The 26629-nt window shown below is 44.4% G+C and overlaps 1 protein-coding gene across 2 annotated transcripts; it reads left to right on the top strand.

Annotated features, from left to right (window-relative positions):
• The first annotated feature begins 1408 nt into the window (after positions 1 to 1408).
• Positions 1409 to 17545, top strand: FCRL3 (Fc receptor like 3). Of its 2 annotated transcripts, XM_040635863.1 has the most exons (15): positions 1409 to 1770; positions 1889 to 2169; positions 3101 to 3121; positions 4126 to 4368; positions 4833 to 5090; positions 5334 to 5618; positions 5921 to 6208; positions 6518 to 6796; positions 6915 to 7193; positions 7548 to 7667; positions 13248 to 13275; positions 14409 to 14527; positions 14738 to 14806; positions 16232 to 16263; positions 16348 to 17545. In XM_040635863.1, the coding sequence occupies exons 2-15, from the start codon at positions 2106 to 2108 to the stop codon at positions 16471 to 16473; spliced, it is 2211 nt and encodes a 736-aa protein (XP_040491797.1). In that variant the 5' UTR covers positions 1409 to 1770; positions 1889 to 2105; the 3' UTR covers positions 16474 to 17545. The 2 variants fall into 2 exon arrangements, with proteins under 2 accessions (XP_040491797.1, XP_008698986.2); XM_008700764.2 differs by having other exon boundaries at positions 1409 to 2169.
• The last annotated feature ends 9084 nt before the right edge of the window (positions 17546 to 26629 follow it).

The raw sequence follows: 26629 nt of genomic DNA, 5'->3' as shown, positions 1-26629 counted from the left end.
CACGGGCTAGAGGATTAGAGCCTGAGCAGTCAACGGGAAAGGACGCACTAAGACCGTAGTCCTTGAAAAGCTCCTGGAGTGAGTAAAGGAAGAGGAGAGGAAGTACTCACCAAACTTGCGTCAAGGCTCGGAGTCCAGAAGAGCAGACTCCAAGCCCCATGTTGGACACCAAATGATGTAAATGATGTGGTTTGAAGTTTTGGGTTTGTGAGAGAATGGCTAAGGAAAAATTCTTGAGACGTTTTTGGCACAAAAAGTGATTTTATTATAACACGGGGCAGGACTTGTGGGCAGAAAGAGCTGCACTGGCGTTGTGATGGGTGACACTATATACTTTCAGGTTTGTGGAGGGAGGTGGGGTAGAGATAAGAGAAGTTTCAAAGGAATGTTGAAGCAAGGCTTTCCAGATGTTGAGGGGCTAGTCGCTGTTAAGATAAGGTTACCCTTCGCGTCTAGCAAAGCATCAGCATTCAGGCAGCCATGAGTTCCTCGAGGAAGGTCACGCGCTGCATGTCTCAGGGATCTATCAGTGGGCTGCAAGCTGTAAGGAGATTTAATTTAAGCTAGATTTCTCTTGTCTTTGTTCTCCTCATTAGAGACCCAACAGAAGAAAGGACCAGAGAGCTGAAAACAGGTCACCAGAAATATTTCAGTTAGCAGAGCAAAAAGGAAAAAAAGCCCCCATGAGGCATATCAATTCCCACATTGTGAGGATTTCAGAAGAAGGAAGGAAGGACCAGAAAGATAAGGAAATAATGGCCAAGAACTCTCCAGAGCAGGGGAGGGAAATGGGCAAACGATGAGAAATGTTTGTGGGGCTGAAACAGGAAATAATTAGGAAAAGACCCTTGGACCGCAAGGCTGCAGAGGGCCTCTCTGGGGACGGTCTGCATTGGACACCAGGTTTCTGTGTGAGTGGACAGGGGGTTTCTGTTTATAAGGCAAACGACGCCTGCCTGAAGCCTGGGGAGCCCAGAGCATCCATTGCATGGTGGCAGCCCCTGGCCTCTGGGACTGGGCCAGTGCCTCACCCCATGCTCTTTGTTTCAGAGATCTCTGTTGATCTCACTAACTGACCATTTGGACATCTTGGTCTTCTTTTTTTTCTTCACAAACTTACATTCCTGCTCTTATATTAAATTCTCTGATAAAGAGTAAACCCATGAAACCCGAAGTGCCCTCCTCCTTGACCCCAATAAAAGCAGAAGAACCCCAGACTTGTGGCCTCGCTGTGTGGTCCCAGACATGTCCTGTACTTCCCAGGACATGTGAGTAATCAAGCTCCGCCGCCATGCTTCCCCATGGTTGTTGCGGGGACAATGGCAAGCACCACCAGGACTGGCCCAGGCACAACGCTGTTTGTTGACGGGCTGAGACCCCGCAACACAGGCTCCCGTTCGTGGGCTTGTTCACTCATCCTCTAATCTGTGTGGGTCTGAGTGGCACTTGGGGAAGCCTGTTTTGCTAATCTACAGAGGGTTTTTGTTTCTGTTTTTGTTTTTTAAGTAGGCTCGGTGCCAAACGTAGAGCTGGAACTCGTGACCCTGAGGTCAAAAGTTGCATGCTCTACCAACTGAGCCAGTCTGCAAATTTCCATTGTTTTCCTCTTCAGCAACTTCAGGCCAGCTTTATAAAGCTCAAAAGCTTTGACATCTCCTTTGACCCTTTGACTTTGTGGGGCTTACATCATAAAACATACCTTGACACCACTGTCACCAGGCGTGTCTATATTAGGACCTCATTGGACACTAAAGTTTGTATGAATTGAAGGTAAGGAAGGGGGTTTCCATTTGAAAAATGAAGAAAAAGCTATTTGAATATTAGTAAATCCAAAACTTGGCATTTTGTGAGGACCCAAGCACAGCCTTGGAGACATTTTTCTTGACAGATGGGGACCGCTGGAAGGTGGCCACCAACATCGGAAATGGCACCGCTACCAGCCCCGAAAGATAAGCAGCATGTAGGGTGGTAGCCACGGTCACATTCTGAGAACACAGGCAACATATGGTTATTTGACTTCCTCTTTCTAATTCTTGTGGGCCTTCTCTGAGTACCACTCTCCGGTCGTCCTTCGCAGATGGGGGAGAAGCCTGGCTTCTGGTGAGATGGGCTTTCCCTGCCGTCGGCCAGGCCAGGTCCCCATGCTTCTGTGGCTGCTGCTGACCCTGGGTGAGTAGGGGCCAGACTGGGACAAGGGTCTAAGTTCTTAATGTCAGCCAGTGGGGGGGAAACCCAGGGGCCTTCTCTCTCTGCTTCTACTTGGGCTTCAGAGACATAACAAGAGGTGGAAAATGAGCAGAACCAGGTTTCCAGGAAAACCAAAAGTCTCCAGAGACCGTGGAGTCTTTTGTGGCCCCCTGGATTCCTACCTGCTTCCTCTCTCACCTCGTAGGAAGCTTGGATTTTTCTCTCTGCCGAGCCACACCTCTAAATCCTCAGAGAAACAATTACTGCCAACACGGGCAAGGGAGGGAAGGTCTGCAGAGCCACACGACTCCCTTCCTGAGATTTTAAGCCAATATTTAACCAGAAATTGAAAAAGTAGGGGGAGGGGCACCTGGGTGGCTCAGTTGGTTAAGCTTCTGCCTTTGGCTCAGGTCTTGCTCCCGAGGTCCTGGGATCGAGCCTCGTGTCAGGCTCCCTCTGCTTCTCTCTCCCTCTGTCTCTCCCCCTGCTTGTGCTCTCGCTCGCTCTCACTCTATCAAATAAATAAACAAAATCTTTTTAAAAAAAGAAAGAAAGAAAAGGTAGGGGAACAGTGCCCAAGAAATGAGGTGGGGGGGCAGAGATAAAGGCTTTCTCCAAGCCCTTCTCTGCCCCTGCACTGCCCAGTTCAGGCCAGGGAAGAGAGGGAGAGCGAAAGGGAGCACAAGCTCCTACGTGCATAGCAAGAAGACCAGGCACGTGCACAAGAGCCATTGCGTTCATCACAGGCTGTGCCTTTGTGTGGGGCCAGGAGAGGTAGGGATGCGGGGAAACGAATGGGAGGGAGAGCCCGAGAAGGGGCTGTGGCTGGGCTGCTGGGGAATTTCTCAGAGTCTAAGGAGGTGTTGGAACAGCATCACCCCGTGCTAACCTTTAACCCTTGGCTCCCTCACAGCTCCCGGACGAGAGCAGTCAGGTCAGTCTTCCTTTCCCTCTCCTTCCTGCTCTCTGGGCATCAGTCCTCCTGGCCGGCACGCTTGTGCCCGTAAATGGGGGCTGAAGGGATGTGTCAGCCTGAGTCGTGCTGGTGCTCTGGGGTCACACCTGCTACCATGGCTGGTGAGCAGAGCCTCCTGGGATCTCTGCAGCCTTCAGTTCTTTCCCCATCAGTGCAGGGGAAGGAAGCATCTGCAGAGGTAGGAGGCTAATGCCCAGGAGCTTCCATCTGTCCCCTTTCTTCCCTGAGGACCACCCCCCAGAGCCGTATGTTCAAGCTAGAGCCTCCACGACGGGACAGGAGAGCAGCTCCCATTTACAGAGGAAGCGCGGCAGCCAATCTTTACACGCCTCCGAGGGAGCTCATGCTGTTGTTACACTTCAATTTTCTGGCCCCTCTTGTCAGGTGCAATTTTATATACAAATGTGACTTCTCAAGCAGCCCATGCCTCTCCATTCAAATTCTTTATATCCCTTAGTTTTTTATTGTGTCTGACTTAGATGGAGTGTAGACGAAAGTTGCCTTCCGCATAGAATCTCAAGTTAAACAAAGTTTAAAAGTAATGAAAGCAGAAAAAAACCTGTTGTTCATTATATATGAGCAACCAAGTAGGAAGTGGTTTTTCAGAGTCTAGAAACTACATCCCAGGCCCACCTATACCTTGACAGGAACGTACCGGACAAGAGCATTTCAGAATCAACCACCTTCAGAGGCCCTCATAGTGTGTCCCCAGCTACACATCCCATCTCCCGAGCTTTTCTGAGCCCACCCCAGGGACCTGAGACCTCTCCCCTATGACACCCACCTGCCCACCTCTGGGCTTGGCAAAGGGGGAGGAAGACAGGTTCTGCCCCAAGCATGTCCCAGGTTGTAGCTGCTCCCTTCCCGATGGGAATCAGCCAAGCTGCAGGTGGGGCCCTCCCTGGGTTCAGTCCACCTGCCATTCATCTTCACCTGACGGCACCTTTCTCTTTCTTGTCCAGGAGCATTTCCAAAAGCTTTTCTTCTCCTCAAACCTCCATGGTCCACAGCCTTCAAAGGAGAGGAAGTGACTCTCATCTGTGAGGATGACCATTCTCCTGCCCAGAGATATACATCTTGGTATCACAACTGGGCTTTCTGGAAAGCCGGCTCTGGAACAATCCAAATATACAAGTCTGGACGTTACACATGCAAGACCCAAAGATCTTCCGTCAGTGACCCCGTGCATGTGGAATTTTTATCTGGTGAGGAAAGAAAGGGGTTTGTCTCTGAAATCCAGCCGCTGGGCACATGTCTGAAGGCGGGGTGAATGCAGGGAACGCAGACAGGGCTGTAAGCAGGCCTGAGGGTATTTGATGAGTTGACCCCAGTGGGAAGAATGAGGAGACAGGGCTGTGGAGGATAGCACACTGTCCGTCTGCATTCGGAGTAACCCAGAAACCACCAGGCAAAACGGGGCTCAGGTCTGAAGAAAGATATGGTAGAAAATTCCTCTTTTAATGATACACATGAGGATTTCTAAAGTATGTTTTGTGAAAATTTGTTCACTACCTAGGGCAAGGGGAGCAAGGGAGTCTTGGGTATTGGGGCCTCGTGGAAATGTTGGTGGGGGACATTCACCAGTGTGTGTAGGGCCGTAGCTCTTCCCTCAAGAGCAGAAACGAGAGTTTGAAGAAACAGATGGAGTATGTTTGTTCACTCTTGGCAGAATGGCTGATCCTCCAGGCCTCGCACCCTGTCTTTGAAGGAGATGATGTACACCTGAGATGCCGGGGGAAGAATGAAGAAGATATTAATGAAAAGATTTACTACAGAAATAAAAAAGAAATTGGTCGTCGTCGTGGCTCAAAGTTCACACTACATTCAGTCTCCCAGGACAATAGCGAATATCATTGTACTGCTTCTGGGGAATCTTTCTGGAGGCCATGGGAAGAAACTTCAAAACCTTTAAAGATCCAAGTTCAAGGTAATGGCTACAATCCTGTTGGTAATTGGTCTTGGCAGGGAAACTGTGTGGGGATCAAAGAGGGGGTGCTCATCAGTGGGGACTTCATGAGAGGCCTTTTCCAAGCATCCATGGGAAGGAGATGGGAGGTGGTTCCCTCTCCATGGGTCCCTACCTCCCGACACTGTGCTGAGAACACAGGTATATCTGTCCAGGAGCTCGGGGTCTCACTGCCCTGGGAACTGTCTTTTTTCTTCTCTCTAGAGCTGTTTCCACGTCCTGTGCTGAGAGTCAGCACCTCCCAGCCCATCGAGGGGAGCCCAATGAACCTGAAATGTGAGACCTGGCTCCCTCCACTGAGGTCACACATTGAGCTTCAATTCTGTTTCTTCAGAGAAGATAAGGTCCTGGGATCTGGCTGGAGCAGCTCCCCAGAGCTCCAGATTCCCACCATGTGGAGTGAAGATTCTGGGTCCTACTCATGCCAGGCAAACGCAGTGACTCCCAATATCATTAAAATAAGCCTGAGATCCTGGATACGTGTACAGAGTGAGTGTCTGTGGGGCAGCTTTTCCAGAGTGAGGGTGGGGAGCTCTCTTCTCCTGCTCCCGGAGATAACGAACATGGCAGAGAGGAGCTGCCAGCCATCCCACTATTCCCGGTGCCCATGTTACCTGAGGATGGGAACTGCTCCCTTCGTGATAATGTACACAATCAATTCCTTATTTCCCTCCTTAGACCGCTGCCGATTGCACCTGTTGCTTTTGGCTTACTCTTGGCAATCCCAGCCACTCCTTGGCCCTGCAGCACCTGCCTTTGAGACCCTCTCAAGTCCTCCTCTGTCTTCCCAGGGATCCCTGTGTCTGATGTGAATCTAGAGATCCAGCCCCCTGGGGGCCAGCTGATTGAAGGAGAAGATCTGGTCCTTATCTGCTCAGTAGCCAAGGGTACAGGGACTGTCACATTCTCCTGGCACCGGGAGGGCACGGAGAGGAGCTTGGGCAGGAAGACGCAGCGTGCCCTGTCTGCAGAGCTGCGGATAGCTGCGGTGAGGGAGCAGGACGCTGGGAGGTACTACTGTGCGGCCGACAACATGCACGGCCCCATCCTCAGTAGACGGATCAGAGTCATACCGAGAAGTAAGTTCCTCATTCTTTCACTCAACCTTGTCCCCAAGCCAGGGCTTAGGTTCTCTGTCAGCCATAAGGATCTCCTGAAGGAGGCAAGGAACAGAGGTGTGAGGATTTAAATGTCAACCAAGGCAAAGATGGAAAGTAAGGTGAGACAATTTACTTCTTGTGGAGAAGACTGAGTAGTAATGAAAACAAAATTATCCAGGATCCCTCCTCATGGTTCAAGGAATACATCTACTTTTAGGCTCCTCGAGTGGAGCCATTGATCTGTTACAGTGTCAAGGACCCTCTCTGACGGCCCCCTGTCTCCCTCAGTTCCAGCGTCCCGCCCTGTCCTCACCCTCAGGGCACCCAGAACCCGGGCCATGGTCAAGGACACGGTGGAGCTTCGCTGTGAGGCCCAGAGGGGCTCTCCCCCGATCCTGTACCGGTTTTATCACAAGAATGTCACCCTGGGGAGCAGCTCGGCCCCCTCTGGAGGAGGAGGGTCCTTCAACCTCTCTCTGACCACAGAACATTCTGGAAACTACTCCTGTGAGGCCGACAATGGCCTGGGGCCCCAGCGCAGTGAGGCGGTGCCACTTTCCGTCTCAGGTGAGACATGTCCTGATCCCAGGTCCATATTCCTACTACTAAATTATGCTGGATATTTCCTTTATTATCTGGTATACATATTCAATTAAACCCTCCAATGAACTATTTCCTCCTTCAGTTCCAGTGTCTCGCCCCATCCTCACCCTCAACCCTGCCGGGGCCCAGGCTGTGGTGGGAGATTTGTTAGAGCTTCGCTGTGAGGCCCAGAGCGGCTCTCCCCCGATCTTATACTGGTTTTATCACGAGGATGTCACCCTGGGGAGCAGCTCGGCCCCCTCTGGAGGAGGAGCGTCCTTCAACCTCTCTCTGACCGCAGAACATTCTGGAAACTACTCCTGTGGGGCTGACAATGGCCTGGGGGTCCAGCGCAGTTACATGGTGACACTCAACCTCACAGGTGGGTTGGGGGTACCTGAGCTACGGGTTAGCGTGAAGGTTAATAAAATATTTTTCCTACAGACTGTACAAATTCTACCAGCGTCAAAGGGTTTTTGAACATGGGCACCAAGGCTTGGGGCTTCTAGAGATTGTCCTGATTTCATGGGGGAAGGAAAGGGAATACATTTCAATCTTAGATGCTAACAATCATGTGCCATTTTTTTGAAAGTTACGAAGTATACTGGAGATACTTCAAATGGAGGAATCAGAACCTGGAAGAAAACTGCCCTGATAGATCTCTAGCCCCCACCTACATGTTGTCTAAGTCAAACACTTTTGCCACCGGAACTCAAATATAGGTCTTCCCACTTAGAGTTTTCCACGAACAAAGTAATCCACATCACTGTGGGCGTCATCGGGTGCCTGCTAAGCATGCTTGTCCTTGCTGCTAGTGCTTCTTTGGTGAGTCACTTCAGGACCCAAAGGAAATCAGGTGGGTGTCTATGTCTTACCCTTGGATGTTGTGACTTTGGCCGTTGCTATAATGATTTGGACTTGTGTGGTGCATTCTATTAAGGTCATTATTTTCTTCCAAATACTAGACCCTCAGTTCTATTCACTGGCACTCTGTAGGCAATAGTGACAAAAAGGTAGAATGCATTTCTCAATGAAGTTGTTACTCCATGTGTGTAATTTGAGATTTAAGTCAGGTAGCAGAATTTTGTTTCCAATTAAAAATTTGAAAGGTAAGTATTTACTGTTCCACCCCTGGTTCAAAGCTTACTGAGAACAAAAGGAATAATAATAAACAGTCTTCCATTTGTAACAACAAAACTAGGTAATAGCCATGGTGCAAACCATAAACTCTGAGATTTGAGTTCCAGTTAAATATTGTGAAATTTAGAAAATTAATAGAGTCGCTGAGAATGAAATTAAATTTCAGTTTTTTATTATTGCTAGTATAGATTGTATAGAAATACAATTAATTTTTTATATTGATCTTATATCCTGCAACCTCGCTATATACATACTTATTAGTTCCAATCTGTTTTGTAGATTCCATCAGATTTTCTACATAGGTGATTCTGTCACCTTTCCAATCTGGGTTACTTTTCTTTCTTTCTTTCTTTCTTTCTTTCTTTCTTTCTTTCTTTCTTTCTTTCTTTCTTTCTTTCTTTCTTTCTTTCTTTCTTTTTCTTGCCTTAATGCACTGGCTAGCACCGCCTATACAATGCTGAATAGAAGTGGTGAGAGCAGACATGCTGGTCTTGTTCCTGATCTTAGGGGAAAGTATTTGGTCTCTCATCATTTAATATGATAATGTTAACTGTGGATTTTTTATAGATGTTCCATATTAGACTAAGGAAGTCCCTACTATTTGTAATTTGCCAAGAGTTTTTATAGGAAAAATGTTTGTCAAATGTTTTTTCTACATTGATTGAGATGATCATATGATTTTCTTTTCTAGTCTATTGATACGGATTTTGAAATTTGAACGTTAAAACAGCCTTGCATTTGTGAGGTCAACTTCACTTGGTCATGATTGTTGAATTTGACTCGGTATAATTGTGTTAAGAATGTTTGCAACTCCGTTCGTGGGGGATGTTGCTTGGTAGCTTTATATTCTTGTCCTAACTTTGTCTAACTTGATGTCAAGGTAACACCCACTTAGTTACCACTTCCAGTATTTGTCATTCCTTTTTGTGTCTCCATATTTCCATATGGTATCATTTTCTTTCTGCCTGAAGTACTTTTCACATTTCTTACAGTATGGGTCTGCTGGTGAACGTGACTGGTTGTGTCGCTAAAGTCTGTTATATCCTTACTGATTTTCTACTTGATCTATCAATTATTGAAATTGCCAACCTAATTATGCATTTATCCATCTCTTCTTGCAATTCTATCAAGTTTTGCTTCAGGTATTTTGAAGTTCTTTTATTAGGTGCATAAATGTTTATAATTGTATATGTTTTTGATAAAATGACCACCTTATCCTCGTGAAATGGTTTTTTTTTAAAGATTATATTTATTTATTTATTTGACAGAGAGAGAGGCAGTGGAGGGAACACAAGCAGGGGGAGTGGGAGAGGGAGAAGCAGGCTTCCCGCTGAGCAGGGAGCCTGATGCGGGGCTCAATCCTGGAACGCTGGGATCATGACCTGAGCCGAAGGCAGACGTTTAACAACTGAGTCACCCAGGTGCCCCTGAAATGATATTTTTATCCCTGGTAGTGACATTTACTCTGAAATAGTCTTTGATATTAATGTATTAATATAAGTAGTGTTAACATGGTATTTCTTTTTTTTTTAATATTTTATTTATGTATTTGAGAGAGAGAGTGAGAGAGACAGCATGAGCAGGGGAGGGTCAGAGGGAGAAGCAGACTCCCCACTGAGTGAGGAGCCTGATGCGGGACTCAATTCTGGGACTCTGGGACTGTGACCTGAGTTGAAGGCAGACACTTAACTGACTGAGCCACCCAGGTACCCTAACATGGTATTTCTTTATCCATCTTTTCACTTGTAACCTATTTGGGCCCTTATATTTAAAGCATTTTTTAGAAATAGATAGTATATAGTTAATTCTTGCTTTTTATCCAATATGATGGTCTCTACCTTTTAACTAAGCTGTTAAACCATTTACATTAATGGGATGATAATATTAGGTTTAAGTCCATTATTTTGCTATTTGTTCTTTATTTGTTCCATCTGTTCTTTGTTTTCCTTTCCTTTTTTTTCCTACCTTCTTTTAGACCAATTGAGTATTTTTTATGATTCCATTTTTTCCCTTTGTTGGCTTATTAGGTATATAATTCTTTGTTTTGTTTACCTTACTGTTGTTTTAGCATTTATAGTATAGATATCTAACTTACCACAGTCTATCTTCAAGTGACATTAGATCACTTCACATATAGTGTAAGAATATTACCATCATGGGGCGCCTGGGTGGCTCAGTTGGTTAAGCATCTAACTCTTGATTTTGGCTCAGGTTGTGATCTCAGGGTCGTGGGATCAAGCCCCTTATTGGGCTCCACGCTCAGCCACGAGTCTGCGTCTGCATGAGATTCTTTCTCCCTCTTCCTCTGCCCCTCCCCCCACTCGCTTTCTCTCTAAGAAAGTAAGTAAATAAATAAATAAACAAAATCTTAAAAAAAAGAGACTATTCCATCATGTACTCCATTTCTTCCCTCTTAGCTACAGTGCTATTATTTTTGAAAACACTTACCTGTTGAAGAGACCTAAGTAAAATTTAAGAATCTTACATATTTACTTGAGTAGTTTCCACTTCTGATGTCCTTCCTTCTTTTTTGTATCTCCGTATTTCCATCTGGTATTATTTTCTTTCGCCCAAAATATTTCTTTTAACATTTCTAATAGTATGGGACTGCTGGTGATGAATTAGTTCAGCTTTTATATGTCTGTTAAAGTCTTTGTTTCGCATTCATTTGAGAAAGATGCTTTTGCTGTTGTAGAATTATAGGTTGGGATTGTTTTCTTCTTTAAGTATTTTAAAGAGGTTGCTTTACTGCCTTCCTGTGTGTATTGTTTCTGACAAGAAATATGCTGTCATCCTTTGTTCTTCTGTGACTGTGGTTTTTTTCTCTCTAAATGTCTTTTCATGGATCAGGGATTCTTGAATTACTGAACTTTTTTATTCAGTGTCTTGGGTGCCTGTAAGGTTTCAATACTTTATATTTTGGGATTACTAAAACTTTATTTTGTCTGCCTCTCACTTGGCATAACATGGTATTTCCTTTTCTGTCAGACCAAATGCTTCTGTTCTCCCTTTCTTAGGGCTTCTATTGAAAATCAAGCAAGCAAACAAACAGATAAATAGAACATTTGGGTCTCAGTTTAATGAAAAAACGTACATATTTTTCTTAATGATGCTGGACAAGCACTGTCTTCTTATCCTTTTCTTTTCAGGTCAATCAATGAGCCTCTGTCTTGTTTCTTTGCATGAAAAATGGCACCGACATTTTATGACTGATATTTTAAAGCTACTTGGTATTTTCTTAAATAACATTACATATAAAATTAAATGTGTATATCATTTTTTAAAAATATATAAAGAGAGTAAAAGCACTAACCGTAATAGTACTCATCATAAAACGTATCATTCATTTAGAGCCCTTGACTCCATATTCTCTTCACTGCACCTTGGTGACCTATGGAAGCCTGGTCACACCTCCTACTTCAAACTCCTCCTCCAAAACTACTTTTCTCTTTAATCACCTATGTTTGTGTCACTTATTAATTAGAAACATACTAGAAGTGCTGACATTAATACCTTACTGTTGAAGTTAATAATCAAAAAATAGATTGCTCAGTCAATACAACAACCAACACGGGGAAGTCAAGATTAGCGACTATCACTTTATGTGACCCGTGAGAACAGGAGCCCAGGCAGTTCTGACCCCCAGATCTAGAGGAAGTGTTGTTTTAAACAGCAAACTTAGTAAGAAGTTCTGACAATCGACCAATCAGAGGGTATCTGCCCTTCTCATCTCAAAATCTTGCCCACTGTACTTCCCTTATAGCAAAGTCTTCTTTCTCTTTATCCACCAGCTTTCTCAGGGAGCTCAGCCCTTTCCATTTTTTCTAAAAGAGAATTCTGTCAGCTCCTTAAGCCTGAGTTTATCCGAGCAGTTACCAAAGGGAGCGATAAATGTATTGACTCTGTGATTGAACTGCCTGCATGAAAATTCCAGCAATGTAACTTGCCCAATACTTGATATTTGGCAGGTAAATTAAACTCTCCAAACCCCAGTTTCTTTATGGTGGTAATAATAGTATCTGCCATTTTGGTGCTATCTCTGTAAGCTGCTTAGCACTGCGCCTGGCCCACACGTCTTCAGTGACATTAGCTGGTGTTATGTAAATAGCCAGCTTCTGGGTCTATTCTCCCTTTTACAAATGAGGAGAGGAACTGACTTGCAGACACACGCTGAGACTTAGATACCCCACGCACAAGAGACGACAGGCCCTGTCGACTGATGGGAATCACAAATGCTCTAGGGAGGGATCATGCCCCTGCAGTTTAACTTCCGGTTTGCAGACATCAATCAGTCATTTTTCATGAGGATGCTTACTTGGGGCGATGACTCCTGGTCTCCAAGCCCAGTGAGACAGCTAGACAGCCATGGATAAATAAGCAACAGTCAACAATGGGAAAGTAAGAGGAGTCCTGCCAAAAGATTTCAGTGTTTCACTGAGGAAGGAAAACGGCCATATTTTCAAGGCTGATGGAGAAGCCTTCCAGATCAGGTTTCCATGTAATCACCTGTTACAGAATTGTCAACTTGCCATTTTTTTAGTCCTCAAAGTACATACTTTAATTTGTTCAGTTGCTGAACAAACCTTTAATGGATATTGTCAACATTCTAGCCACTGGGAATATAAAAATAATTAAGACGAAGTTGCAGCCTCATGATGGAGAGAGTTGGAGGGAAATATGCAAATAGGTAATTGCCATCCAGTATGATGACTTTACTACTGCAGGGTTCTTTGTGCGTGGAGATAGGTCACTTCATACAGCTCTCTGGCCCCCGGGAAAGCCCTGGAGGCGGAAAGATCAGTTGGAGTCAGCCAGGTGAAGGAGAAGGAAAGAAGGGGTATGGAGAAAGCAGTATGTACCCATGGTGGATGGGTTTGCAAGGACCACAGGTGCAGAGGTCTAAGGTTGTTACGGGAGCCCTATTAATTCACACTGTGTAAGAACTCTGTCTCTGGTCTGCATCGCCAAGGCCACAGTCAGGAAAGAGAAGAGGAAGAGGGAAAGCAGTGGGCCCAGAGTTAAATACGGAATTGTGTTTCTTGTGCTACTCGGCCACACCTCCTTAGAGTGCATGCGACTTTGACCGACTGAATAAGTATGATTCTGGGCAGCTATCTTTCCAGCCCCACCTTCCTCCTCGGTAATATGCCACGGTGGGGAGGGGTAGAGCCAGATGTTCTCTAAGATTTGCCATAGCTGAAACCTAGAATGAATCTGATTTCCAGGAAAGGGCATTCTAATGTACAGAACACTACCTACACAGCTCACTTACCTTCAGTGATCCTTTGTTTTTCAGGAGGACTCCCTACCACCGGAACACCCAGGTGAGGTCTCTGCTGCTTGTGCTGACAACGTTGTCATGGTTTATTCATACCCACAAGACAGGGACACAGAATTATAGGCACATTAAAAAAATATTTGCCTGGACTTCCTGTTAACATTTTCAAATTCTTACAAAATCCAAAAATGTGATTCGGAAAGCCACTTCCAGCCGTATTTATGAATAATACTCACTTAGAGCTACGCATACACAGAACTCATGTCATTTGCTCTCCACGTTAATCTCTCTCTTCCTTAAATACGCCCTGGCACAGAGCTGACCACTCACACCTTAACGGCATCGTCTGTCACAGGGCTGCACCCCGCTCTTCCCCGGCTCACCTCTCCACCACACACTCACTCAGGACATACTTACTGAATGCTGACAATGTTCCATTCACAATATTAACTGCAGAATGAAACAGAAGCGGGGGGAAAAAAAACCGCTCGTGGCCCAGAGAGTCCTCATGGTGTCTTATAGGAAAGGTAGATTATCATAATATGAGATGGAACATTGAAAAGGACCTTTTAAAAAAGGCAAAGGTCAAGTTCTATGGGAATGCAAAAGTGTGTATCCGTGTTTAAACATTTAAATTTTTGAGAAAAATAAAAAATTAGGCAGATATAACTGTTTACCAAAAAACCTTGAGACTGTGCACTTTTGCTCACTGACCTTGACTTACCCTCCCTCCCTGTAATGCTATCTTGGGCTGCACGTCGCGTCACACATGCCTTCTGAGTTCCCTTGAGAGAGCCATGCAGACTCAGGGTAGGCCGCCATGATATTTTTTAAAATATTGTATTTATTTATTGTTTGAGAGAGAAGGAGAGAGAGACCGTGAGTGAGCGTGAGCCGGGAGAGGGCAGAGAGAAGGAGGGAGTTCTCAGAGACAGAATCCCAAGCAGACTCCACACTGAGCATGGAGACTGACGTAGGGCTCAATTTCACCACCCCGAGATTATGACCTTGGCCAAAATCAAGAGGTCGACACTTAACCAACTGAGCCACCCAGGCGCCCCCACAGCCATGGTATTTTTACATGGACCGCAGTGGGCTCCTCCCGGACACTAGTCTTCCTGAGACTCGGTATGATCCACAGATCCTTCTCTCCCTTGTGTCTCTCTCTGTCTGTCACAGTTACAGTCCCAAGGAGCATCGGAAGCCTTCCTGGTCCGGACCCCCCCGCACAGACCCCCAAAGGCCCACCCCCTGTGAGCCGCCAGCCCTGATGGAGCTGGAGCCCGTGTACAGCAATGGTGAGGGTTTTCTAAGCAGTCCGGGGCTCCAGGGATGAGCCAGGGATGGGGGAGAGATTGAGGAAGTGCCCATGACTGAGCCACACTCAACTTGACAATGACATTCGTGGCGCTGTGTCTGAGACAGAAGCTGGTTATGAACTGAGTGGCTGAGAAGAGTCTAGATTGTGCGCTCTTGACTACAGCTAGCTGTCATCTATTCTCTCACAGTGAGTCCTGGAGATGACAACCTGGTCTATTCCCAGATCTGCAGCAGCCAGCATTCAAAGGAAAATCCAGGTGAGACACCTTCCAGACAAGTGGAGGTGAGGCGGCCGTGTGTGACTGGATCCACGAGGCAGCCTCTGATCGGGCCTCTCAGATATGAGTGGGACACGGAAAGAAGGCATCCTCTCCTCCCTCGCAGCCATCCTATGGCTGTGTCCCTTCCCACGGACCCGTGTGCACTGCCACCGGACCCCACACACTCTCTGGGGACAGACACTATTGTTTCCCACAAACGTACCAGTAACATCTAGTGCGGTGCTTCGAAAACTAGGGGCCTCTTCAAATAGCGTTCTGAAAGAATGTATGACCAGTGATTACTGGGGTCAGCCTCTCGTAACCTGATGTGTAGACGATCATAATTCTCCCAACTGGCGTATTTATTTCTCATCTCGTCCTCCTCTAGCCCCCAACACTCTGTCTCCAGCACGATCCCTCTGATATGCCCTGCTGTTCACACCCCGGCCCAGGTTAACTGCCTCGGTGGCTCTTCGTTCCACAGCTGGACCCTTGCCTCCGCCTGCACTTCGGCCCCTCCTCAAAGCTCCATCCTCACCCCAGCCGCGTTGACCCTTCCCATTTTCCTGATCATACTGGGCTGTTGCATGCTTTGGTGCTCTTGTGTCTCTGTCCCAATTCGTCCTTACCCCCACCTAGTTTACCCGGCAGCCCCTACTCACATGTCAGGACATAGTTCGGGGACCTCTGTGAAACTTCCCGCCAGCTCTCCCTGCGTTCGAGCCTGGGAGGATGGGTTACCCTTAGGGCAACAACAGAGTTCAGTACGGGTTTCTATCTTGGTGCCCATCGTACTTGTTGCATACATTTATACATCGTCGTTCACCTTAAAATTGTAGGCTCCTGGGGTACATGGACCGAGTTTGTGTTGTTTCTCTGTCCTTGTAGCTTATCAGTGCTTCATAGTAGGTCATTGTTCACTGAGTGCTTATTGGCTAAATAAATAAAAGAGATCCCGAGGACCCTTGGAAAGATAGAAGAAACACACACTGAATTTTCTTAATGCTTCACTGCGGATCTTCACCGGGAATTTGCTGTGTGGCCTTAGAATGCCAACCCCCTCTCCAGCCTCCTCCACTTTCCTTGCATGGAGCCAACCCCGTGTGCCTCTTTTCCCCAATCAGTGCAGTCACAGAGGCCCTGAACGGGGTGGGCTGGGAGCATAGGGACCGCTTTGCTGGGGTGATGAGCAGTGGAGAGAGAAGGAAATCATCAGAAAAGTCACTCTGGGCGTTTGGTGGGCAGGGGAAATGTTCTATCCGTGTATGGGGTTGGGGTACTCTGAGGCTTGGAAGAATCCAGCAGAGAAAACCATCGAGAGCTGAGTCCGCAGAGGAGAGATTTTGAAATGCGTTGAGTGTGTTGTAGGTTGGAATACGTCACCCACAGTCTAATACTTTTCTTCCCTCCTCCGTCCAACAGCACGTGCACCAAGGACACATTGGAAGGATGAGGTGGGTCCCCCTTTCCAGCTCCCTCTCCCCTCTGCTCCTCCTCGCCTGTACTAAGGTACTTACTGTTTGTGGGGTTCCCACCAGGAACCCGCAATCATCTATTCAGAGGTGAAGAAGGCGCACCCAGATGACCCTGAAGGGCAGGCCCACGAAGATGCTGCAGGAAACTATGAGAATGTCTCCTGTGCACCACCGGCCCTGGACTGCTAGCCCCTACCCAGGGTGGCGCTCAGGGACCCTGGGAGCAGCCTATGCCTTCCCCCTGTTCTCCGCAACCACGCACCCTCCGCCCGTCCAGGAGGCTGGGAGAGAGGTCTGCCCCACCCCGCCGTGCCTGAACCTGTGTGCGCTCTGGGAACAGAAGGGGCATTCCAGTAAACACTGCATTTCTTCACAGGAGAGACACGTGGGAAGGCAGGGCCGGTGGGCCTTTACCTCCTGGGCCCGTGGAACAGAGGAGGAAGGGTGAATGGTCTAGCCAGGACTGCGAGGGTACAGTCATGACCATGTGCTCAAAGTGGAATCGAAAGCTTCGAATGTGCCATCTCTTCGCAAGCAATTTGCTCTAAATACTTTGTTTCCCTTTTTTAGATAGACAGCTGGTAAATGACTGATGATGATGACGTCAACGAGTAAGATCAGTACAGATACAGGACACACGCACCCCAATGCACTCAGAATTTGGGGGCTTCACCAGTCTTCCTCTCTCCCAAGATCAAACTTCCCGGGTACCAGTAGCAGCCGAGTTTTGCTGTTTAATTGTTCAACATCCACCATTTGGAGGCTCCAGAAATCAGCGCCCGCCCTGGAAGCCCAGGGGGGCCGGTGACTCTCAGGACTCGGGGGGCAAAGCCTAGTGTCACTCAAGAGCCCACGTGGCCTGAGCCGGCCGGGGCAGTAAGGACGCAGGCAGTTAGCGGGCCCATGGGAGACACCCTTCCCACTGCCCACCGACTCCCACCGTGGGAGCAAACATTTAAAAAGCGTGCCGTCTGGGCGGAAGGCTCTGGAAAAGCAGCAGAGTTGCTCTGAGCAGCTTCTATCCGTGTGGAATAGCTGGAGTCGTGAGCCTGTGCCACCTGGGGTGACACGGAACTTTTTATCGCTGTAAAAACAATAGGTCTTAGCGAGCTGGTGCGTTCACTGAGGACAGGTAGACATCAGCTGATACACGTCACGGACAGCGTGGATTTGACACCTGCCCTGTTTATGACTTCAAGTAAAGAACAGAGTGAGGCTTTGCAAACCTTTAGAACAGCAAGAATAACAAGTACTAAGTGTATTTCAAATGTTATTCCTTTCCTTGTGGGTGTCAGAAGCTCAGGCAACGGGAAGTGTAACATAGAGCAAAATGTAAATCCAGTTTGAGGTTTTAGTCTTAGCCTCATGAATTTGGCTAGCAAGCTACTTTGCTGAGGGAAAAAGCGTGATGTCCTTCATGAAGAGGGAATACATATTTTCTTACGAAAGAGGGACTTATATGTCTTGTTTCCATAATGCTCTCCAGAATGTGTGCCTGGCCTTGAGAGAGAGCAAGAAATCCAGGTGTAATCTTTGTCTATGCTTAAATTTGGCCCCGAATGGCTCCCGACTTTGGGCTCCAGGAAGAATAGAGCCAGAAAGGGGGAGAGGGGCATGCCACGAGGTGCCAGCTGTGGGAAACCCATCTGGAGGGGGATGACAAGAGGCAGAGTCCCCGAGGGAGAGAGACAGCATCAAGGCACCATCCCGGGGCCGGTAAGAGTCAGTCTGCAGGAGGGCACGTCAGCCGTGGAACAGTCACCAGGACGGCAGCCGCTTGGGTGGACAAGATCAGTGATGCCAGCAAGAAATGGGGACCGCGAGGGGCTCTCTGGTGCACAGAACTGTCTGACGGGGCACAGACCCTCCTCCCAGAACTCCTTATCCAGGTCCTCAAACTGAGAGCAAACAGTACCTGTGAGCAGTTGGGAGAGTCTGAGGAATAACTGGGAGAATATCCAAGAGGAAGGCACACTTCCAGCTAGTCAGGATGGTAGTAGCATTTAAGGCCTCAAGCTCTAAGACATGACTATAATTTCTTTCTTTCTTTTTTTTAATCTTTTTTAAATTTTTTAAATCTTTTTTATCTTTTTTTATTTTTTAATCTTTTTTAAATTTTTAAAAATTTTTATAATTTCTTTCTTAACATCATATCGATTTTATTTATTTACAAATGTCTTGAAGAATAATTTATATGCAATAAATCACGCATGTCTAAAGTATACAATTTGATGTTTTGGAAGATACACGCATCCACGAAACCACCACAATCAGGATCCCACCCATCTCCATCACGCCCCAGGGTTCTCCTGCTCTCAGGAGTGCGAGACGCATCCCGTCACTATAGATTAGAGCGCATTTTCTAAAGTTGTATGTAAATAGGATCATACAGCATACACTCCTTGGGGCCTGGCTTCACTTACTAAGCAAAAGAATGCTGAGACTCCTTCACATTGTTTCAAACAGCTGCAACACATTCCTTTTTCTTGCTAGATAACATGCCATTGGATAGACCACATTTCCATTATCCGTCTGTCTGTAAATGGACATTTGCATTGTTTCATTCGTCATTAGTAAAAATAAAACCGCTATGAAATCACATGCAAGTGTTTGTGTGGACATGTTTCCATTGCTCCTTTGAAAATACCGGGGGTATAATTGCTGAGTCACGTAGCAGATTTATGTTTAAGGCTTTAAGAGGCTTGATACTCTTTTCCAAAACAGCGGTACCGTGTCCCAGCCCCGCGAGCCCTGAGAGACAGCTACTGTAGCTCCACGCCCTTGCCAACACCTGGCATGTGCAGTCTTGAACTTGACCGTTGCCGAGTGTGTGCTTCCGTGCAGTGTGATCTCACCGCGGTTCTAATTTCCCTGGCAATCCGTGGCGCTCATTCTCGTCACAAGTCCTTGCTGGCTCTGCAGATCTTCTGCGAAGGGTCTGTTCACAACTTTCACTTCTTTATTGGGCTATTTGTCTTCTTATCTTTGAATTGCAAGAGTTTGGTGTCTTTCGTTTTTTATTCTGGCCTGATTTACATGTTGCGAGCATCTTCTCTATGTCTGTAGCTTTCTGTGCATTTTCTTAATGATATTTTTTGAAGAGCACAAGGTTTTAGTTTTGAGAAAGTGCAATTTATCAACTTTTTAATTTTATGAGCCTACTTTGTGTTTCCTATCTAAGAAAGTATACCCTGAGGTCAAAAGATTCTCTTCTATTTTTCCCTAGAAGTTTTATAGTTTTCACACGTACGTTCAGGTCTATGCACCATTCAAAGTGAATTTTTTGGTATATGTGTAATATAGGGAAAATGTTCTTTTTTTCCCTGTGCATATCCACTTGTTCCAGCACCATTTGCTGAGCAAGCATTCTTTTGCTTCTTTTTAATGTGAGTTGTTCATCTCTTATCCAATTACTGGAGTTATTTATGTATTTGGTATATAAATCCCTGTGTCAGATAAATGTTTACCAAGTATTTCCTTCTGATTTGTGACCTGCATTTATATTATCTTAACTGTGTTTTTTGAATAGCAAAGATTTATAATTTAATGGAAATTATTTACCATTTTTTCTCTTACAGTTCACATTTTATACAGCCTGTCTAAAAACTATTTGCCTAACTGAATATTATGAAGCTCTTTGTCTACATATTCTTTTAGAAATATAACAGTTTTTAACTGTTATATTTAGATATGTGGTGCATAGCAAGTTAATTTTTGTATACGGCATGAGGTGAGAGTTGATGCTAATTTTTTTCCCATACAGACATCCAGGTGTTTTGTCACCATTTCCTTAACAACGAAACAAAAATCTTACCTTTTTCCCATAGAACCATTTTATAACCTTTGTCAACAATCAATTGGCCCTATCATTGTTAGCCTACCTGTGGCTTACAAGTAGATGATCTTACACATCTCTCCTTATGCCCCAAACCACACTTTCCTGATTCCTGCTGCTTTGTGTTAAGTCTTGAGATCAGTTGATAGAAGCTCATCAGCTACATTGGTTTTTTTTCCCCAAAATTTTAAAAACTAACTTAGGGGTTTTTTTGTCTTTCCATATGAATTTTTACATGGATTTTAAAAATTTCTTCAAAAAAGCCTCTTAGAATTTCAGTTGGGATTGCACTGTGGATGAATTTGAAGAGACCCACCATCTTCAAAACACTATCTTCCAATCCATGAACTTCATACAACTTTCCATTTTTATAGTTCTATTTTGAACACTTTTAATTAAATGTATCCCTAATTGTTTTATACTGTATGCCAATATAAGTGGAGTTTTCATTTCCTCTTTAAATTATTACTAGTACCTTTTGGTAATACTCCTCAATTTTCTGAGTTTGTGTGGAATTGAAATGTTTTCCCCTTGGATATTTGATAGAATATACCAGCGAGGCTGTTTGCCTCGGATTTTTCTTCATGGGAAAGTTTTTTGATAAGGAACTTAAGCTCTTAATTGATAAAGGACTATTCACACTTTTGTTTTCTTTTTGTGTCGTTTTTGCCAAGTTGTATTTTCCAAGAAGTTTGTTCATTTCGTTTAGTTGTCAGTTTTATTAGCATAAAATTTTACATAATGTTTTCTGATTTAGTGCTGACTTTCATTCCTCATATTGCTGTTGTTTTTGCTCTCTTTTTCTTTTTGATCTTTTTGAACTTTTAGCTACGTTTCTCAGTTTTGTCCAAGAATTGACTTTGGTCTTTGTTAATCCATTCTATTTTTTGGTTTTTAATGATGTTGATTTCTTCTGTTATATTTATGGTTTTATTCCTCTGACTTACTTTATGTGAAGTAGGCAGAACTCTTAGATGGATCCTAAGATTCCTGTCCCTGACCCTCATCCTTGTTTTTTATCTTCTCTTCTTGAATGTGATCAGGACTCATCAATATGATGAGATATCTCTCAATAAATAGGTTACTAATTGTTGATCTTCGGTTAATCAAATCTAATCTGGTATGTCTTGAAAAAGAAATGAAGCATCAGAGAGATTCTCCTACAGGCCTCAAAGAAGAAGCAAGCCACATGCTGGAAAGGGCCCATGAGGAGAGGGACCACATGCAGGAGCTGAGGTTGGTCCCCAGCCCACCGCCAGCAAGAACAAGAGGACCTCAGTCACTCAGCAGAAAGGAAACAAAGGGAACTTGGGAGGGGATCTTGCCCTCGTTAGGCCTCCTTATGAGGGTGCGGTCAGCTGACACCTGAATTTCAGACTTGTGAAACCTTCAGCCAAACACCCAGTGGAAGTTCCAGGCCCCTCACCCACCCAAATTGTGAGCAATAGATGTTTGTGGTTTAAGCTGCTATGTTTTTTGTAATAGAAACACAACAATGGACAATGAATATGTTGTCTGCTCTGCTCCTCTGTTTCTTGTTTCTTGTTTCTTCTTCTTCTTCTTCTTCTTCTTCTTCTTCTTCTTTTTCTTCTTCTTTTCTTCTTCTTCTACTTCTACTTCTTTTTTAAGAGAGGAAGGGAATGAGGGGAAGTGGCAGAAAGAGAAGAATAGAGAGAATCCCAAGCAGACTCCACACCCAGCACAGAGCCCAAGGCAGGGCTTGATCTCACCACCCTGAGTTCATGACCTGAGCCCAAATCAAGAGTTGGTGAACCGACTGAGTCACCCAGTGCCTCTCTCTGTTTCTTGCTTCTTAAAATGGTACATTGAGTCATTCATTTTCAACCTTTCTTCTTTTCTAATATCAGCGTTAAAAGTTATGGGGTTTTAATATTAAAACTTGTGGAGCTGAATCCCAAAGTTTGGTTACTATTAGTATGGTTAGATTTAGGCCTTCTGGTTTTTGTTGTTGTTGTTGTTGTTGTTGTTCTCCTCTGATTTGTCTTTCTCTGCTCACTCTTCCTGCCTTCTTCTAGATTATTTATATATTCTTTTTAATATTTTATTCAGTTCTAAATCGTTTCAATAGCCATTATGATTTTTCTTTGACTCAATAATTATTTAAAGAATGTTGTTAATTTCCAAGTATTTGGGATTTTCCCAAATATTTTATTGGTACTGATTTCTTATTTGTACATTTTCATACTTAAATATTCTTCTAAAATTTCAATTTAATGCTTGATAATATTACATTGTATAGATGTATTCTCATATGCCATTCCATCAGTTTTGACAATTCCTTTTTTTTTCTATTTTTATAAAAACTTAGAGATGACACCTTTGTCTGCATCTCTGAGTTTTTCTCACAATCAATTCTTATTGGGAAAAGAAATATAAAGAACTTTCAAGCTCTTAATACAGAAAAGACTTACAGTTTATGGTCCTAGAAACATTGTTCATGAGTTTCAATATTAGGTGGTTCACCTTTTTTTTTTACCAAAATGATAGAAATTATATTTTATTATTTAAAGTTTCATTTATTTAGTTATTAGTGGAGTTAAATATAATTTTGTGTGTTTTGGGAAGTGTTTCTTCCTTCAATCAATAGTTTAGGATCAGACCTTTACTCATTTCTAGAAATTGGAATAGTCTTTTCCTTTTTTTCTTTCTTTAAAATTTTTAAAATTCTTTATTTAAATTCAATTTAGTTAACATATACTGTATTATTAGTTTCAGGTGTGGAATTTAGTGATTCATCAGTTGCATACAACATCCAGTGCTCATGACATCAGGTGCCCTCTTTAATGTCTATCACCCGATTACTCCTTTCCCGTCCAGCAACCCTCAGTTTGTTTCCTAGAGTTCAGCTTCTTTTATGGTTTGCTTCCCTCTCTATTTTCATCTTATTTTATTTTTTACTTCCGTCCCAATATCCATCTGTTTTTTTATTTCCACATATGGTGAAATCATATGGTATTTGTCTTTCTCTGACTTATTTCATTTAGCATAATATCCTCTATTTCCATCCACATCATTGCTAATGACAAGATTTCATTCTTTTTGATGGCTGAGTAATATTCTGTTGTGTATATATAGACCACCTCTTCTTTATCCATTCATCTGTTGATGGACATCTAGCTTCTTTCCATATTTTGGCTATTGTGGACATTGCTGCTATAAACATTTGGGTACATGTGCCCCTTCGAATCACTGTTTGTATCCTTCAGATAAATACACTACCTAGTAGTGCAATTACTGGGTTGTAAGGTAGTTCTATTTTTAACTTTTCGAGGAACCATCATACTGTTTTCTAGAGCGGCTGCACCAATTTGTATTCTCACCATCAGTACAAGAGGGTTTCCCCCTTCTCCACATCCTGGCCAACACTTGTCGTTTCCTGAGTTGTTAATTTTAGCCATTCTGACTGGTGTGAGGTGGTATCTCATTGTGGTTTTGATTTGTATTTCCCTGATGCCGAGTGATGTTGAGCACATTTTCATGTGTCCGTTGGCAATTTGTATGTCTTCTTCAGAGAAATGTCTGAAGAATGAAGCTGAATCACTTACATCATACACAAAAATAGACTCAAAATGGATGAAAGATCTAAATGTGAGACAGGAACCCATCAAACTCCTAGAGGAGAACACAGGCAGCAACTTCTTCAACCTCGGCTGCAGCAACTTCTCGCTATCTTATAGCAAGATAGGATGTCTCCAAAGGCAAAGGAAATAAAAGCAAAAATGAACTATTGGGACTTCATCAAGATAAAAAGCTTTTGCACAGCAAAGGAAACAGTCAACAAAACCAAAAGACAACTGACACAATGGGAGAAGATATTTGCAAATGACTTATCAGGTAAAGGGCTGGTATCCAAAATCTATAAAGAACTTCTCAAACTCAACACCAAAAAACAAAAAATCCAGTTAAGAAATGGGCAGAAGACATAGAATAGTGTTTTTCTAATGAATTGTATGAGTTCTTTATGAGCTGGGGATACTGATTCTTTATCTATTATGCATGGTGTAGATATTCATGGTGTGCCTTTTGCCTTCTACTTTTGTTTGTGGTATTTTAATATACCAAAGTCCTCTCATAGATTATGAAGATATATTCCTTACTAACCTGTTCTCTTCTAGCTGTTGTGGGTCATAGGACATCTCCTGAGACTTCTCTAAATTTCTCTAAACATAAAATCCAGACTTAGTCTCAAGAGAGAAAATATTCATGTGAATGTGGAAAACAAGCCACTTCTCCAATTGTGTTCTCCAAAGCAGAATGTCTTGATGGTCTTTTTCTTAATATGCAAGCCAAAAGCAGCACTCATTGATGAATAAAGAGACATGTATGTCAAGAGTTATAACCCATAACACAGTTCCCTCTCAAAGACCCCTTTGATATCTGTTTCCTCCTGAGACTAACCTTTTCATACATGAAATCATATTCACAAACTGCCTCCTCCTCATAACTGTAAATCTTCCTTCCCTCCCTTGAATTGGAGGAAGTTGAATGGATCTATCTACACACATACCACTCTGAAATCAATCTCTCCTCTCTTATCAGTGGATAATTAATGTGATTCTGCTTCCAAAACTGGCATTTCTTCTGCCCCTAAACAAGGTCAGGGCTGCTTTACATGTGGTGGGAGGGGTAAAAATGGAACAGAAGGAAGTAGACACAAAAGGAAGAAGTAGTGGTTAGTGGTCTGGTGAGAAAGTTTTCAGACGACTACAAATCAGAAACATGAGAAAATGAATAATTCTGTGCAAGTCTCTGGTTTCTTCTCTTTGGCAGTTCCAGGCAGAAGAAAAAAAAAAAATCTGTGCCTTCTTCTGTTCTCTCTTTAAGATTTCCAGGAAAAGGCTGGCTCCCAGAGGCTCCTATGTATCTACCTAAGCCCCTTTAAACAGTGACAAGAGTGTGGTCCTTCAACACCCAAGGCCATGGGAGCTCTGTGGTCACACCGGCCTGCCTGTCATTCTGTGTGAGCACAGCCTGCCTGATAGGTAAGACTGTCTTCTGAGGAATGGCAATGAGGGGATGAATAAGATCTCCAAAGAGAAGGGTAGGTTTTACAGGTGGCTATCGATGAATCAATGTCTGAGCTATAAATCTGCTCACAGTTCAGCAGCTGACAGGCTCCTGTGAGATGGATCTGAAAACAAACATGCACCAAGGGAATCTTACTGAAAAGTCCCTGCTTCCTGCCAGAATCAAGTGGTCTCACTATGATCAGCATCTGTTTTCTATACCCAGCCCTGCCACTTTGTTTCAGCTTCAGGTTAACACGGTGCCTGGACTATTTCTTGGCACAAACTCCTTTTGTCCCTCTGTACCTGGTGGAAAGAAACACTAGTTTGGAAAAGAGAAGACACTTGCTCTCCACACAGCCTTAAACCTACTGAAAGTGGGACTTGCTCTTTTCTTCATAAAATATCAACAAGCTTCTTTTGGAATCAGGAACATGGACCAAGTTATATGGCCTTAGGTAGAAATGGAAATTTATTCCCATTGGGAATGGCTTTTAGAACACTGATCAGGAAGGTCAAGAACAAACTGGGATTGGAAGGCAACATGCTGTGGGAAGCTGGCAGGAACCTACCCCTCCAACTGCCATCGGTGTCCTACTCAACCTCCCTGTGCCTCCGTCTCCTTATCCTAAGATGAGAACAAACGTGCAGCTCATAAGATCTTGTGAGGTTTAAATGAGTTAATGCACGTGAAGGGCTTAGAACTATGTCTGGAATGTACCAAATACTCAAATGTTAGCAATTGCTCTTGCTGTCTGCTCTTGATTCTATCTGCCTACACATCAGTTTCTATTTTGCGTCTCTCACAGAACGTCCCAGCATCTGACATTATCTTGTTTGCTTAACTGTTCACTTGCATGACATCAGCCCTCCTTCACAACCTCGGTGGAGGGGAAAGGGTTGCTCCACTATGTGCTCCATGCTAGTGCTGAGAACTCAGGCTGCCTCTCACCAATGCTCTGAATGCTTCTGCTCTGGAAACTGTCACTGTCTGGTGTGCCTGGGCTGTTTCTCTCTCCCCAGGGAAGGCTGGACTTCCAGACCCAGGGAGGCACGTGTGGTGAACCTCGATGGTATGCATGGATTGATTAGAATTCATTTGGTTCAAGTCAGACTGACAGAGGAGATAACCACATGCAACACTTGAAGTCCTGCTCCCGGGAGGTTTCCTTCATCACCTACTTTGAGGAATGATACTAGTTGGGGATGTTATGCAACAGCAGACCCCCTCCCATGAATTCCAACACATTGTACAAGAACACTTGTGAAGCGAGCCCTGGTTCCTCTTCTCCAGTGAACTGGCTGTGTGGAGTTCTACATGAGGCCATAGGTGTGGACTGCAGGAGGAGACAGGCAGCAGAAGTCGAGCTATGGACTCTCACAATGTCCGTATGCCAGCACGAGCCCGGAGGAGGGCCGCTGCTATGCACAACAGCCTTGTGGTCACAGAATTGTTCATGACCAGCAGTTCAGATTGCCTCAT

Source organism: Ursus maritimus, unplaced genomic scaffold (genome assembly GCF_017311325.1).
Source record: "Ursus maritimus isolate PB19 unplaced genomic scaffold, ASM1731132v1 scaffold_2, whole genome shotgun sequence".
In the NCBI taxonomy this organism is placed as follows: Eukaryota; Metazoa; Chordata; class Mammalia; order Carnivora; family Ursidae; genus Ursus; species Ursus maritimus.
This window is presented reverse-complemented; position numbering and strand designations above follow the sequence as displayed.